Genomic DNA, 14,744 nt, shown 5'->3' on the forward strand with positions numbered 1-14,744 from the left:
CCGATGACCGGCTTGTTGAAAGGTCGTGGACGTACGTCAAATCAACCTATCACTTGGAATAACGAGTTAGATATGGCCTTCAGACTTTTGAAAGATAAAGTCAAGGAAGCACCTATCTTAGCATTACCCAATCCTAGTCGGCCTTATGTTCATGAAATTGATGCCAGTGACTATGCCATCGAGGCTGCTCTATTTCAAGATGGTAGACCTGTTGCTTTTGAAAGTAAAAAGCTAGACGACACTCAATCTCGTTAGCCAACCCTTGAGAAGGAGCTTTATGCTGTGATTCGTGCTCTCAAGGTTTGGTGACATTATTTATAAGGCTCCAAGTTTGTGGTATTGACTGATCATCTGTCAATACCACAAACTTGATTGACTGATCATCAGTCAATCAAGTATGTCATGGCCACATCTCGCGCATGAACTGATCTCGATCATGGATGTAGAGGATAGACTCCTCTTCATTTCTACAAGATGACATTGCTAGTTACTCATTGCAAGAATGCGACATGGCTTAAAGATAAGAGAAGCATGTAAGAAACCATGTGAATTGGTTTATAAAACCAATTCCATCTCTCGGTCCAAATCCGACGTAGATCATCCACCCTGTAAATTCTTGCCCAATATAGATTCTATCTATTTGAGAATGTGAATAAGATATGATACAACGGTAAGCCACTTACAAGTAATACTAGTAGTTAAAAAAATTGCATACCTCTCATTTGAAAGGCATCTACAATTTACCATACTTTCCTTGAGCCTATGCATGTAGTGGTAGAATAAGCTCAGTGTACTTTCTTCGTGATCAAACAATCTCAAAATGAAGTACAATGGTGCAATGGTTGTCTTTATAGACGCCGCTTCCTCCCAAAAATCACTATCCAAGATGTAAGAAGTAATAGTGCGGACCTCCACTTTGCGGCTTCCTCTCCAAGCTCCCACTCTTCACTACAAACAAGCCGCCTAAGTGCATCCTTTGTTTGCGCCATGCTAATTATATCATCAAAAAATTAAATCTCAAGTATTAAGATTATAAAATGAGAATTGAAATACGAATGAAGTCTCCAAAAAAGCTAGCCACTTGTAGGCTTACCTTTGACGAATGAGAAAAAGATAGCTAAATCTCGTCTTTGAGGCTTCACGAGATCATACTTGCATATAGCTCTAAAGAGAGCTAGTGCTTGAGTCTTCCTTCTAAAGAATCTAATGATTTGTGTGGCCTTATAAGTGTAGAGTGCACCCACTCTAGCTTTGCAATGTCCTCCATCATCAAATCCAAAGAATGTGATGCACATGGAGTCCAGACAATGGAATGATAATCTCTCTCCACAAATTCACCCATCTTGGCACAGTTGGAGCCATTGTCTGTGATAACTTGGACTACACTTTGTGGCCCCATCTCCTCAATGGCCTACCTAATGTGACCATAAATCCACTCCTCAGTAATACTCAAGCCAGAAGCAAATGCATCAACGACACACAACAATGTGGTGCCAGCATAAGATGATACCAAATTATTTATCATGTGGCCGCACCACTGACCATAGAAAAACCATGCATTAGAGAAAGAGAAGAGATCATAAATTTACGAAGTTCAAACCTTTATGAAAGGTTTTCATAAAACATTGACATGAACCATAGTTGTAGAGAGTTGGGACTTTGGTAGTTTATGACTCACCGTGTCACTCCATCCATCTAACACTCTGCTGCAACCATAACGTTGCCAACAAGCTCTCAATCCAATAAGCTCATCCTCAATTTCCCTCACTTGATCTATCAAGTGAATAGTCCTCAAAGACTCAGCATTCACTGGATATAGGCCTATAGCTCCCACCACAGCGGCCGCCACAAGTGCATTATAAAACTTCTGGTATGCTGGGCAACGAGCTATATAAAAGGCAAGGTTGCATTGATAAAAGAAACGATGTTCAGCAATTTGGGCCTCTTGCTTCAACTTTGGAGCATACCTAGCAACAAGCGTCATTTGGCATCTTGGAGGCTCTCTTCCCCTTTTCCTTGTGGCGGCCCTGGAGTGCACTTGGGAGGACATTGACATCCGTTCATACCCACTAGCACCACTAACAAAGCCCGATGAACTAGAAGCCATGGCAATGGGCGGCACATCACTTGAGTTTACATTAGGCAAAGACTCACCAATGTTAGATGAATCGGGAGTGACGGAAACTTGAGAAGAAGATGCATAATTGGAATGAAGGGACCCTTGTTGAGAGGTTTGTGTCGATGTTGATGCTCCCACACTCGGTGGTCGTCTTGATGCCTCCTTTTGCTTGGCTTCTTCAACGTTTGCATTGATGACCTCCGGAGGCAAAGGCAAATGGAGAAGTGCTCGTATTTCTGCAAACTTTGATCGTGAACCGCCAAGAAAAGACACCCATGTGTTCCTTGTGACTTTTCCCATGTGTAGTGTGCCTTCACACGGGTTGCGGCTCCTCGTTGAACTTCTCCACAAAACTTGCAAACCACACATGTTGTGCCAGATGTCCCATACTTGTGAAATAGCACCGAATCGCCCCAAATGTCACGCATATTAGGGGATTTGCGAGGAGCCATGATGGGGAAGGGTTAGGACTTCCAGTTGAAGGCTCTCAAATCTGACATTTCTGGAAATTTCAGAAAATTTCAGAAATTAAGCATGAAAATGCCCAAGTTAATGAGAGATTGGGGGAGATACTTTGGAAATTTCTGAAATTTTCAGAAATTGAGTATGAAAATGCCCAAATTAATGAGAGATTGGGAGAGATACTTCAGAAATTTCTGAAAATTTCAGAATTGAGCATGAACATGCCCAAATTAATGAAAAATTGGGGAATTTCAGAAATTGAGCATGAAAATGCCAAATTAATGAGAGATTGGGGGAGAGATTGTGAAATTCATGATTTTGGGAGTAGATTTTTTGGTATTTTCAAAATTTGGTGAGAATAGGAGAGAGACAGAGGAGGAAAGAAGCAAGTTGGTAGGGAAGAGGAGAAAAGGGAAGGAGATGAGAAGGCAAGAAAAGGAGAGAAAGAGGAGGAAAAAGGGGAGGGGTGGACCGTGGAGGAGAAGAGAGAAAGAGGAGAAGGGAAAAGGAAGAAGAGGGAAGAGGAGGCATGGAGGAGAAGAAGCGAAGGAAGAGGAAAAAAGAGGAGGCATGGAGGAGAAGCGAAGAGGAGCCGTGGAGGAGAAGAAGCGAAGGAGGAAGAGGACAGAAGAGGAGGCATGGAGGAGAAGAAGCCAAGGAAGAGGAGGCATGGAGGAGATGACGCGGCAACGAACAGCAAATCCGAACAGGGCTGGGATGCGCGAAGAAGCAAAGCAAAAGGGGGAAAAAAAATCGCCCGTTTTTTGACCTTAATATCCAATTGGGCGAAACACCATTTCGATGCCCTTGTTTCGTCCTGTTTCGAAGTCACGAAACGTTTCGTTTCATTTCGACTGGACAAAACACGTTTTTAAGTTACTATGGTGCCACGGGACAGGCTCCTACAGAGATTGCAGACTCTTGAGGTGCCTTCAAATATGATCTAGGGGATCATTGCTTTATGTGAGAAGGTGACGGGACGAGCCAGATGCCCACGTGGTATGTCAGGGGAGATACATAGTACTATGGGGGTGAAGGAGGGCTGCCCACTCTCCCCGACACATTTTGGCCTGTACATAGATAAGGTCGCAGACTTCATAGACAAAGGAGAAGGGAGTGGTGCATCACTTTCAAGGGTTTCGGTCACTTTACTACTCTATGCGGATGACATCATTTTAATATCTGGCTCGCGGGAGAGACTGCAGCGCCACCTTGACGCCTTAGATGATTTTTGTACACAGAGAGGCCTTTCAGTGAACCTTGGGGAAACCTGAAGGCAATGAAGGGTTAGGGTTAGGGTTTACAGAAGCTCAAGCAGGCGTGGAAAACCAACAGAGAGAGAACACGACTTCAGTCTATTGCTTGATTGATAAAAAATGAAGTACCATAGCCACATAATAGTGACCCTCAAGATAAGTGTTCACATGTCCGGCCATAAAATGTGCCGGGTGGACCAAAACACTTATAAACTGCATATAAGTGAAACTGAGCTAAACTGGGGGAAAAAACCTCCACTAACTGAAGTAAAAAGTGCCCCAGTAATCTACTGATGATCACTAGCACTCCTCTGGGTGCATACACAGCATAAAACCCAACAAACCCCCTTGGAGTGATATGTGATCACTGTACATCATCCACCAAAAGGAAACAAATTCAAAGCATTGCGGAATGCTTCAAATTTCGGACGTGGTAATGCCTTGGTGAAGATGTCTGCCACATTCTGATCTGTAGGACAGTAGATCAGACTGATATCTCCTGCCTGGAGTCTCTCCCGAACAAAATGATAGTGAATCTCAATGTGTTTCGTGCGAGCATGAAACACAGGATTCCTGGCCACAGCAATGGCACTCTGACTATCAGTATAGATAGGTGTAGGCTCCTCCACTAAAATATCCATATCAGTCATGAGACGACGCAGCCAAACACACTCAACAGTAGTAGTGTAGGCTGCTCTGTACTCTGCCTCACAAGACGAAGTGGCCACTGTGGTCTGTTTCTTGCTTAGCCAAGAAATGCATGAAGAGCCAAGAAAGAAACAATTTCCACTAGTGGAATGTCTGGTATCAAAATCACCAGCCTAATCTGAATCACTGTAAGCGTATAACTGCATGTCACCCCCCTCAGGATAAAGCAATCCAAGAGACAAGGTACCCTGCAAATAACGGAATACACGCTTCACAGCTTGCCAATGTGACAACCGCGGGCTGTTGCAGTATCTCCTTAAAAGCTGCAATTTTGTCATCATTTGATCCCATGAGCAAGAGATCATCCACATAAAGACTGATGACCAGCAGATCTGTCTCTTCTTTCTTTACATACAGAGTGGCCTCTGAAGGACTGTTCACAAATCCCTGAGTGAGTAGAAAAGCATCTATTTTTGCATACCAAGCTCGTGGAGCTTGTTTCAAACCATACAAGGCCTTTTTCAGCCTGCAAACTTTCCCCTCATGACCATGTTCTGCAAATCCCATGGGCTGAAATACATAAACTTCCTCCTCGAGGTCCCCATGTAGAAATGCAGTCTTTATGTCCAACTGGTGAACAACCCAACCACGATGTGCAGCCAATGCAATGACACACCTAAGTGTCGACATACGGGATGTAGGAGCAAATGTCTCCTCATAATCAATGCCCTTTTTCTGTGCATAGCCCTTTGCAACTAGACGGGCTTTGTACCTGTCAATGGATCCATCTGCATGTCTTTTCAACTTATAGACCCATTTAGTACCAATTGCTTTCTTGCCTTTGGGCAGATCAACCAAATCCCATGTTTGATTCCTTTTAATAGAATCAAGCTCATCCTGCATGGCTTTGTTCCAATGCACATTATCTCGTGCATCCACAAATGAATCAGGCTCATCATCATCTTGTAAACTGGCTGCCATAACCAGATTCAAATCCATGATGTGTGCATGCTCATTGGTCCTTGTCTCCCTACGAGTACGACCAGCAAGAGGACCCTCTAAATGGCTGTCCTGTAATGTCCTCAAATACCATCTAGGTATATGTCTGACCTGTGGTGCCTGCTGCCCCATATTTGGTTCAGCTTCTGGCTCATTTGGCTGCTGAATTTCTGCACCACCTACATCATTTGCTGGCTGTCCTGTACCCTCATGAGTTGGATCACCAACTGTGGAATGAAACTCCATGGGTAGTAGACCTTCAAACACATCATTTTCAGCCTGATTTGCCTCATAACCAGCCATGGATATTTCTGATTTTTCATCAAAAATCACATCCCGACTAGTGAATATCTTCCTGGATAGTGGGTCAGATAACCTGTAGCCCTTGCTCTCACGGCTATACCCAACAAAAATGCATTTTGTGGCTTTATAATCCAGCTTCCTCCTCAACTCTTTGGGTATGTGTGCATATGCAAGACACCCAAAGATGCGAAAATGCGATACAGAAGGCTTGCGGCCATGCCAAGCATCAAAAGGAGTAATAGAAACCAATGCCTTTGTGGTACATCGATTCAAAATATGACAAGCACACATGACTGCTTCCACCCAAAAGATATGTGGTAGCCTTTTGGCCTTTAGCATACATCTGGCCATCTCCATGAGTGACCGATTCTTCATTTCTGCAACCCCATTCTGCTGTGGAGTGTAAGGAGTAGTATACTGATGTTTTATACCTCTACTCCCAAGAAAGGAATTCAGCATATGTAACATATATTCCCTCCCTCGGTCAGAACGGAGAGTCTTCACCTTGCATCCTGACTCTGTCTCAGCAAGTGCTACAAAGGCCAAAAATGCATCATATACCTGTGATTTCTGTGTCAAAGGATAGACCCAGCATATACGAGAGAAGTCATCAATAAATGTTGCAAAATAGAAGCAACCACCTAATGACTTCGTCTGCATGGGACCACAAAGATCACTGTGTATAAGTTGCAACTTTGCAGTTGCTCTTAGAGCCTGATCACGTGGGAAGGAAAACCTGTGCATTTTTCCCAAAACACATCCTTCACAAATGTGATCTGGAGGCTTCTCCATGAGAGGTAGATCTGTAAACATGTTATGTCGCTGCATAAGCATAAGACTACCAAAATTTACATGCCCCATGCGAGCATGCCATAACTCCGCATCAACCATAGCTGGAGTAAGAGTGAATGCATTATAAGCAGACTGATCCACTAGCTGAAATGCATCCAACTGATAAAGTCCATGACATAATGTACCAGTAAGCATCAAGGTCAAGGCATTAGCTTTGTCTCTGACCATGCATTTATCATCATCAAAGTGGACCTGCATTCCACAATGTGCTAAAGAAGAAATGGACAACAAATTCTTCTTTATCCCTAGTACATATAAGGCATCTGTAAGGCGGAGAATGGAGCCATCAATGGCTGTGAGCTGAATCTCCCCAATGCCACGAACTGGATATGAAGCATTGTTGGCACACTGAACAGTTTTGCCAACAGGGGCAGGGCCAACATGACTAAACAAATCCTTGCGAGATGTGAGATGCTTTGAGGCACCACTATCAAAATACCAAGTACATGCATGCTCTGTCAAACTGAGTGCCTGTGAAGACCAAGAGGCATCATAGCTGCATGTATAAAAACAGTAATCCCTGTCCTCAACAAAAGAAGCAGTCTCTGGAGGAGCTTTAGAAGCATCATTAACAGACATCCAGCTTCCTTTGCCTTCTCTTTGGCAATCCTCTTCCTACATTCCGTGATGTAGTGACCTGGCTTCTTACAGTAATGACATTTGCCCTTCTTTTTGGGCTGTCCATCACTTTTCTTGGTATCCTGTGAAGAACCACCATCACCTGAATTTTGATTTGCACTCTTTGGCTGAGTTTTTCCTTTCCCCTTTTGACCTGTAGTAAATGCTTGTTCAGCATTTGTGTTCATATTCATATTCTTCCTCATTTGCTCCTCTTGTAGTAAGAGAGCAACAAGTTCCTGATACTTGAGGGGTTCAACAGCATTCCTCATGCTGAGGTTCAAAGAGGTATGAAAAGCCAAGTAAGATCTTGGCAAAGAGTGCAAGATGGTGGACACAAGCTGTGTCTCAGGAATAATCTCATCCACATTGATGAGTTGTTCTCTCAAATCCTGCAGCTTGTTTAAGTGGCTAGACATATCATCTCCTTCATTCATTTTCTGATTTTCCAGCTCTCTTTTCAAAAATGAGATCCTAGCCTCATTACGAGCAGCATACATCTGCTCCAAAGTCACCCATGCATTCTGTGAAGAGCCAGCTGAACGAATATGAGGTATAATGGACCTCTGTACTGACAATGCAATGAGTGACAATGCTTGTGCATCCCTGGCATCCCATGTCTTTTGAGCATTTCTTCTTTGAACAGGCAATGGCTGTCCTGGAGCCTGTACCTGTTGTCCTCGTCCACGAGCACCCCCTTGGGGAGGAGTCTCTGGAGCCAATGGACCTGGACGTGGTTCATCACCACTAACAAAATCCCAAAGACCTTTTGCCACAAGCACATTTTTCAGCATAAAACTCCACAAGGAGTAGTTCGTGCCATCCAATTTGTCTTCCTTAGACAAATATGTGAATACATAACTTTGCTGTTGATTTGCCATTATGCTTATGCACAATGTTGTACCTGTTTACCAAAAAACCCAATAGCAGAAACCCTGATAATAACTGTACTCCACTGAATACAGTTCACACAAATATGCCTGCACTCTCAATCCTCTGAATGTGCAGCTCAATGCACCAATGACTGAGTAGAGCAGCAAACGGCGTACACAATGCCAAAATGCCCCAAAAATGCCCAAATTTGCTGCACCCAAACTGTGCAAAAAACCTGTATAGTTCCTTGCTAGAACATCTGCCTGTTGTGCCTGTATATTTTCACAGAGAAAATAAAAATGCCCAAAAACTGAATTTTAATGCTTACCACTGAATGACTGATTAGCTTGTGGTATTCTTGCAGGTACAGTCCACCAAAAGAGCAAGTACATTTGACTGTACTGTGCAGGTACAGTCGAGTTGTACTTTTCAGTGCTGAAGGCGACTGCTGGGATATTCTTTGCAGCTACTGTGAAGGTACACTGCAGACAGGTACAGTCGGGTTATGCAGGTACACTGCAGGCAGGTACCACGGGTACAGTTACAGTCGACCACTGCAGTTCGAATTGGTACACGTACGTAGCAGGTACAGACGTACGTAGCAGGTACAGGTGCTGACATGCGCAGTCGTTCGAAGCTGGTACACGTGCGCTGCAGGTTCAGATGTACGTATCAAGTACAGGCGCTGACAAGCGCAGTCATTCGAAGCTGGTACACGTGCGCTGCAGGTACAGTACGGGTACTGAAGGCGGCGCTGACTTGTACGGAAGCACAGATGTACGGAGCAGTACTGCCCTGCGCAGGTGTGTATGGACTGGTGCAGGTACACTGTACGGAGCTGTGCGACTGTACCTTCAGTTGATGGAAACAGGCGATAACATGTACGGAGCAGTGCAGTATGAAAGGTAACGGGCAGAGCAGGGCAGAGCTTCAATGCTCTGATACCAAATGAAGGCAATGAAGGGTTAGGGTTAGGGTTTACAGAAGCTCAAGCAGGCGTGGAAAACCAACAGAGAGAGAACACGACTTCAGTCTATTGCTTGATTGATAAAAAATGAAGTACCATAGCCACATAATAGTGACCCTCAAGATAAGTGTTCACATGTCCGGCCATAAAATGTGCCGGGTGGACCAAAACACTTATAAACTGCATATAAATGAAACTGAGCTAAACTAGGGGGAAAAAACCTCCACTAACTGAAGTAAAAAGTGCCCCAGTAATCTACTGATGATCACTAGCACTCCTCTGGGTGCATACACAGCATAAAACCCAACAAAACCAAGGTCATGATCTTTCACACATCCAAACGGGTTATCAAAGATACAATGATCACATGTAGAGGCAGTCAGGTGAAGGTGACAGAATCATATGTATACTTGAGTATTACCTTCACTAGTAATGGGAGTTGTTTCTCTATGAGAGCAGCATCACAAGACAGGCTCACCCGAGGTTATGCTACCCTTGCATTGATGGAGCAACAGTGTCATCAAGCTCACTTCCAGAAGCCTCGCACCAAAGGATGGCTATTTGACACCTTAGTCACCCCAGCTATGATGTATGCAGCACCAATATGGGCCGCTAACCTCTCCACATATGATTCGCATCGGATGGAGAGATCGTAGATCCTCATGATCTCCAAGATGATTCGCAGCAAACCATCAGTACCACATGAGATCATCTAAGCAGAGCTTGCAGTGCACCCCATGATGGTAGAGGCTCTATTTCAGACCATAGACTACCCCGCTTAGCCATGGAGTCCTCACAGAGTATTGACCCATCATGGTATGCTGCAGTAGATGAGTGGTTCTCAGCACATGGGCTCGACATGGATAGATTACCGCCCTTCCAGTATGATGATGACTCCCCATACTTTGCACTCTCCTGAGAGGAGAGGAATAGAGTCCTAAGACCGGATTTCATCCAAGTGCACACCAAGGAGACTTGGTCAGGTCCCCTTCCCACCAAGATGCTATACTACAAAGATCATTTCCTTAGATTCATAGAGGATGGATTTGTCAAACACCCAGGCTACATGGATGTACACATGTCTCACGCTTTGAGGGTGACTATTGGTCAGATTATAGTTTCCTCTCACACTCTAGAGATTGAGACAAAGAGAGAAGCACGGACCCCTAGAAAGAACAAAATATGCAGATTATGCCATAGAGAGGTAGAGTCAAAGGAGCATTACATCTACAAATACCCTGTATATTATGAGATCAGAGGGAGATACCAATGCTTGTTCAGAGAGGGTTATGAGATCAGAGGGAGATACCAATGCTTGTTCAGAGAGGGTTTTGGCCCACTTAGCCGGGTGATGGAGTATCCTCATCAGAGATGCCTAGGCCTTTTCCTCCTCTTGGGCTACACCGACATAGAGAGAGGCTTCTACAGGTGCAGAGCCAGAGATCCCTACCACAAATCACCAGCTTCTTCAGGCCTATCAGCGAGCCACATCTCCCTCCTCATGTATCATCTACCTCCCGACAAGGGCTCACACTACAAAGAGCCTCGGATATCAGAGTTGCCAGGAGACCACGACTACCCTGACGCACACCACCACTACTCCATCAGGCCCAGTCTACCTAGATCCAGACACGATACTGCAGAGCTATGGAGGAGAGAGTCCAGAGGCTACACCAGGGCACAACAGATGTGAGAGTCCTCCTCGCCCCATGCGCCATGTATGATGTACTACACCCCACCATCTCCACTGGGTGGAATTAGAAGTATACTACTTATCATGATTGTACATCTATAGCATGCTAGACAGTGACTACATAGTGAGCTGCATATGACTAGGATTAGCTATTCATTTCAGTTTTTCTTTCCATGATACTCAAGACATGGACTTGTTGTATACAGATTTGTCTCATAGGCCAATCTGGAGTTCCGTAGACGTTAATATATCTTTTCTTTTCTTCATGTAGGTAAGATTAGTTGGAAGAGACTCATCTGAATTCAGCTTAAGTTCAAAAAACTTTATGGGCAGGCTGATCTATTTTTGGATTGAGCTCCAAACAATATATCAAGAGTATTCCAAGGCTCTACAGAAGTCTCTTTTCCACCTATGTGATGGATGTAAGTGTCACTAAGGCCTAAGGCTTACCCAAATACCCTTATCTTCTCTGGTGGTAGGCATTCTCTCTTTTCCATTTGTGACACCCCATAGTCCCATCCTCATCGGTGTAAAATTGATTTTGGTTTGCCATGTGTGGAAACCATTTCCCTCAAACTTATCGGTCTTGAATGTGTTCAGACATGATGTGGGTAGGTCTTACGACTTCGCAAATAAGTCCAAGGATAGTGTCTAAAACCCTTACAAAGAGAATTAACAAATGCTAAAAAGCCCCTTCACCTACAAGTGCATATTGTTTGCAAGAAATCCTGAAAATCCTGAATTCTTTGCATGAGAGTAATAGTAAGGTTTGATTTTTCCTTGGACTTCTTTACTTTCTTGATTATCCTTCTTGACTTGATGTGCTTGGAATTTGATGACTGAGTGTAGACATAACTCCCTACCATGGAGTGTAGCAGCATTCTTTAAGCCTTCTATTTATCTTTTTAATTAACTATGAGAATGATTACGTGCTATGAGAATGATTATGTGCTATGATCTACCATGAAATTTCATCACTTGGTAATCAAATCTTCATAAATAAACCATCAAACTTAGTTTCTTCGGAGGTGAAGAACAGAGTCAGCCATGATGAAGGCTAGCAATAAAGCACGCATGCACACAAGTAGTAGGTGGTTGGGCAAACTGCACCGCTTTGCATACAACCCAACTGACCGCAACTTGGACAAAGACTTCATGTAAGCTGATACAACAGAAGCTCATAATAATAGATGCTTGCACTTAAAACTACGGATGCTTCTTCCAAGTGTATGCATTAAATGTAGTGCTCCTCCGAATGAAACTAGTTCAACTTGATAATGATTATTCAAGTTGCATAAAGCAAGAAGTCAACCTGATGGATGTACAAAAGCTGGGTCCGAGCTCCAAAATGTGAGACAAGAAGCAACCGCCCCTGCTCAACATCCTTTTTACAAAGATTCTGACCAAAATGTAGAAAAAAATCACGAAACCAAGGTAAGGCATTAACACCATCAATTTACTGTGGCACCTAGGCTCCAACTGCAAACCAAGAGTAAGCTATAATCGCCACCCGCCTTACAGCAGGAACTTACTTGAAAACCCTCCAAAATAGCCGGATGCGTTGGAAGCAAGGCAAGCAAGCTGTTTGCACCCTGACAAGAAAGGAAAGCATACATAAATCCACTCCTATAGAAAGCATGTAAATAATTATATGGCCCATACTGACTCTGCATTCGAATGGGAACCATAGTAAGAGCACCCACCTCCCGTATATTGCTGATGCTTGCATTGGCCAGCCTAAATAGTGTGTCGTAGAACTGAAAAGACACAGAGCCAAGAGTGATCAGAAGCTCCTTCATAACGCCAGAATGCTCAAACATTCCACAATTCAAGCAAATGACATCTCAGACATACCTTTATGTTCTTGGATATCAATATTCCCGGCAGCTGCTGCTCATCTGTTGGTTTGGTGATTCGTTCAACTATATTGACCTGAACAAACAGTAGTTCACAGTCTAAGCACCCTTGATGAAAACACATTAGGTGATCTGAGAAAAGTTGACTCTGTAAGCTGCATTTGATAATAGCACCCACAGTACTTATGGAGGCAGAGATCGTTTGGCCACCAATCAAGCCACATTGCCAAAGAACCTGTTGCATAACAGAGGTCTTGAGCCTGCAATATTAAATGCAGCTCTGGACCTTGAACTAGAATTGAGATCTACACATGAAAGGCACAAAGCTGGAAAACTACTACCTGTGAGTCTTGGACAAGTTCTCGGTTCAGATATGTTAACCTTACTCGTGAAACGGGATGATCAATCAGCTTTGCCACCTGTCATTGAGAGAAAAAACATCCAAGGCTGACAGGACAAATGACGTAGAATTTTGGAAGCTGAGCGGCAGCTTCATACAGTTAAAATAGATGGTGGCTTAGAGCACTCCACCTTTGCACGAAGTGAAGAGAGAGATTCATTTGTATGAACTGACACGTCAAATCGAGTTGATTGCTTATTAGCTGTACTAACCTGCAAACACCAAGGACCACTTGATTACTATCACACAGCCAGCCAGCCACTTCGTGTACTTAGATAAACTGCCACATACTCCTAATATAAAAGGCCTTCCTTGGAAGAACGCAGTGTGAGAAGGGATCAAGCGTGGACATCTTCCTTCACATCTGATGATAAAAATCTGCAAAACACAAATTAAAACAAAGCTTAAAATTAACACTTCTGAATCGTAGAACCCTTCCAAGATTATATATAACCATAAAGGTTCAGCAAACTCGTTTTTAATCATGGATGCAGCATGGTGATGGCATCAAGATCTCTACATGAGGCAAGCAGATGTTCCTTCAGTATAGGAGTCAAATTTTTGAAAAGAGGCTTTACCCTCAGAATTCTGAGGCAATGCTCAACCTGATGAGCCTCTCCCACAGGCAAGGAAAGAGCATCAATTTCAAGACATCGGCTTTCAGATATGTTATTCCCTTCACCAGATTTAGAAATAATCAAATCTTTCTCCTCAAGCTTCTCGGCACCTTCACTGGTCCCTTCATTCATGCTGCAGCTGGCTATATTGCTGCATTCCAAGGCCTCACTCCATTTTACTCCTCCAACCTCAAGTGCTCTGTCCAGGAACTCCATACACTTGTCAATAAATCTCTGTCGTATTCCAACAAGATCTTCTAGGAGAGTATCACACAGAGAGGTGTGGATTTCTTGTAGAAAGTTGATACTTTGGTCAATAATAGGTTCCTGTAGTGAACAAAGAGCTATCCGCCAAAGGTATGGCAAGCCAACAAGGTTCAAATCATGTGTGACAGGGACATCCTCCGTTTGGGTAGGCTTGAGCTTCTCGTTGCTCTGGTTCACCCACAAGAACAACCTCAAGAAACACCTGAAAATTCAATCAAATAACCCTCAAAATTCCCAGCAATGTTCATAAGCTTCTGAGCCAAATACTACATAAGACACTCAAAGTGTGCTTGAATTACCTCCAAGCTGCCTGAGACAAAGATGAAGGATCAAGGGTAGTTATTTTCTTTGTGAGCGTGTTAGTTTGCGCATCAAGAGTCATAAGTGTCCACTTGTAAAGTGCTTCACAAAACCAGCCAAATCCACTCTCTTTGTCTGCTCCACATGCAGGAGCCTCAATCATGCAATTCCATAGCCTCTCAGTTGTATCCCAAGAAAGGGGGACGCCACTGGACTGCCATATCCTCACATTTCAATTGTGAGTAAAATTAAAACAACACAAATTCAGAAGACAATCATGCGGCATGCTTGAAACAAGCAAAAGGCTTATTGTTTTTTTCTTACCTGCAAAGCAAAAAGCAGGAAATCAAGTCTCTCCTTCACTTGCTCATCGTGTGAGTAGTAGGGGCTCACAGTCTCATATAATTTGGCATCAGATCCAATCCCAGTAAAACACAAGCGAGCTCTTGTCATGTACTTTTCAAGGCTGCTAACAACCTAAACATCAAGTTATTGCCCTTAGCGAGCTTAAAAA

At 43.6% G+C, this 14,744-nt stretch overlaps 1 protein-coding gene across 3 annotated transcripts in view; it reads right to left on the minus strand.

Annotated features, from left to right (window-relative positions):
* LOC147627555 (uncharacterized) overlaps nucleotides 1-14,744 on the minus strand; it is a 150,768-nt gene that overhangs the window by 103,023 nt on the left and 33,001 nt on the right. For all 3 annotated transcript variants that reach the window (XM_086814472.1, XM_086814474.1, XM_086814473.1), the window contains exons 9-19: nucleotides 14,555-14,707; nucleotides 14,230-14,444; nucleotides 13,625-14,132; nucleotides 13,338-13,424; nucleotides 13,178-13,258; nucleotides 12,988-13,065; nucleotides 12,825-12,881; nucleotides 12,645-12,722; nucleotides 12,494-12,547; nucleotides 12,323-12,382; nucleotides 12,103-12,189 (exon numbers count right to left, since the gene is read on the minus strand). In XM_086814472.1, coding sequence (XP_086670598.1) covers nucleotides 12,103-12,189; nucleotides 12,323-12,382; nucleotides 12,494-12,547; nucleotides 12,645-12,722; nucleotides 12,825-12,881; nucleotides 12,988-13,065; nucleotides 13,178-13,258; nucleotides 13,338-13,424; nucleotides 13,625-14,132; nucleotides 14,230-14,444; nucleotides 14,555-14,707 — 1,458 coding nt within the window. The remainder of the gene's footprint in view (nucleotides 1-12,102; nucleotides 12,190-12,322; nucleotides 12,383-12,493; nucleotides 12,548-12,644; nucleotides 12,723-12,824; nucleotides 12,882-12,987; nucleotides 13,066-13,177; nucleotides 13,259-13,337; nucleotides 13,425-13,624; nucleotides 14,133-14,229; nucleotides 14,445-14,554; nucleotides 14,708-14,744) is intronic.

The sequence above is a fragment of the Cibotium barometz genome, chromosome 20 (genome assembly GCF_041138505.1).
Source record: "Cibotium barometz isolate CiBa-2024 chromosome 20, ASM4113850v1, whole genome shotgun sequence".
Taxonomy (NCBI): domain Eukaryota; kingdom Viridiplantae; phylum Streptophyta; class Polypodiopsida; order Cyatheales; family Cibotiaceae; genus Cibotium; species Cibotium barometz.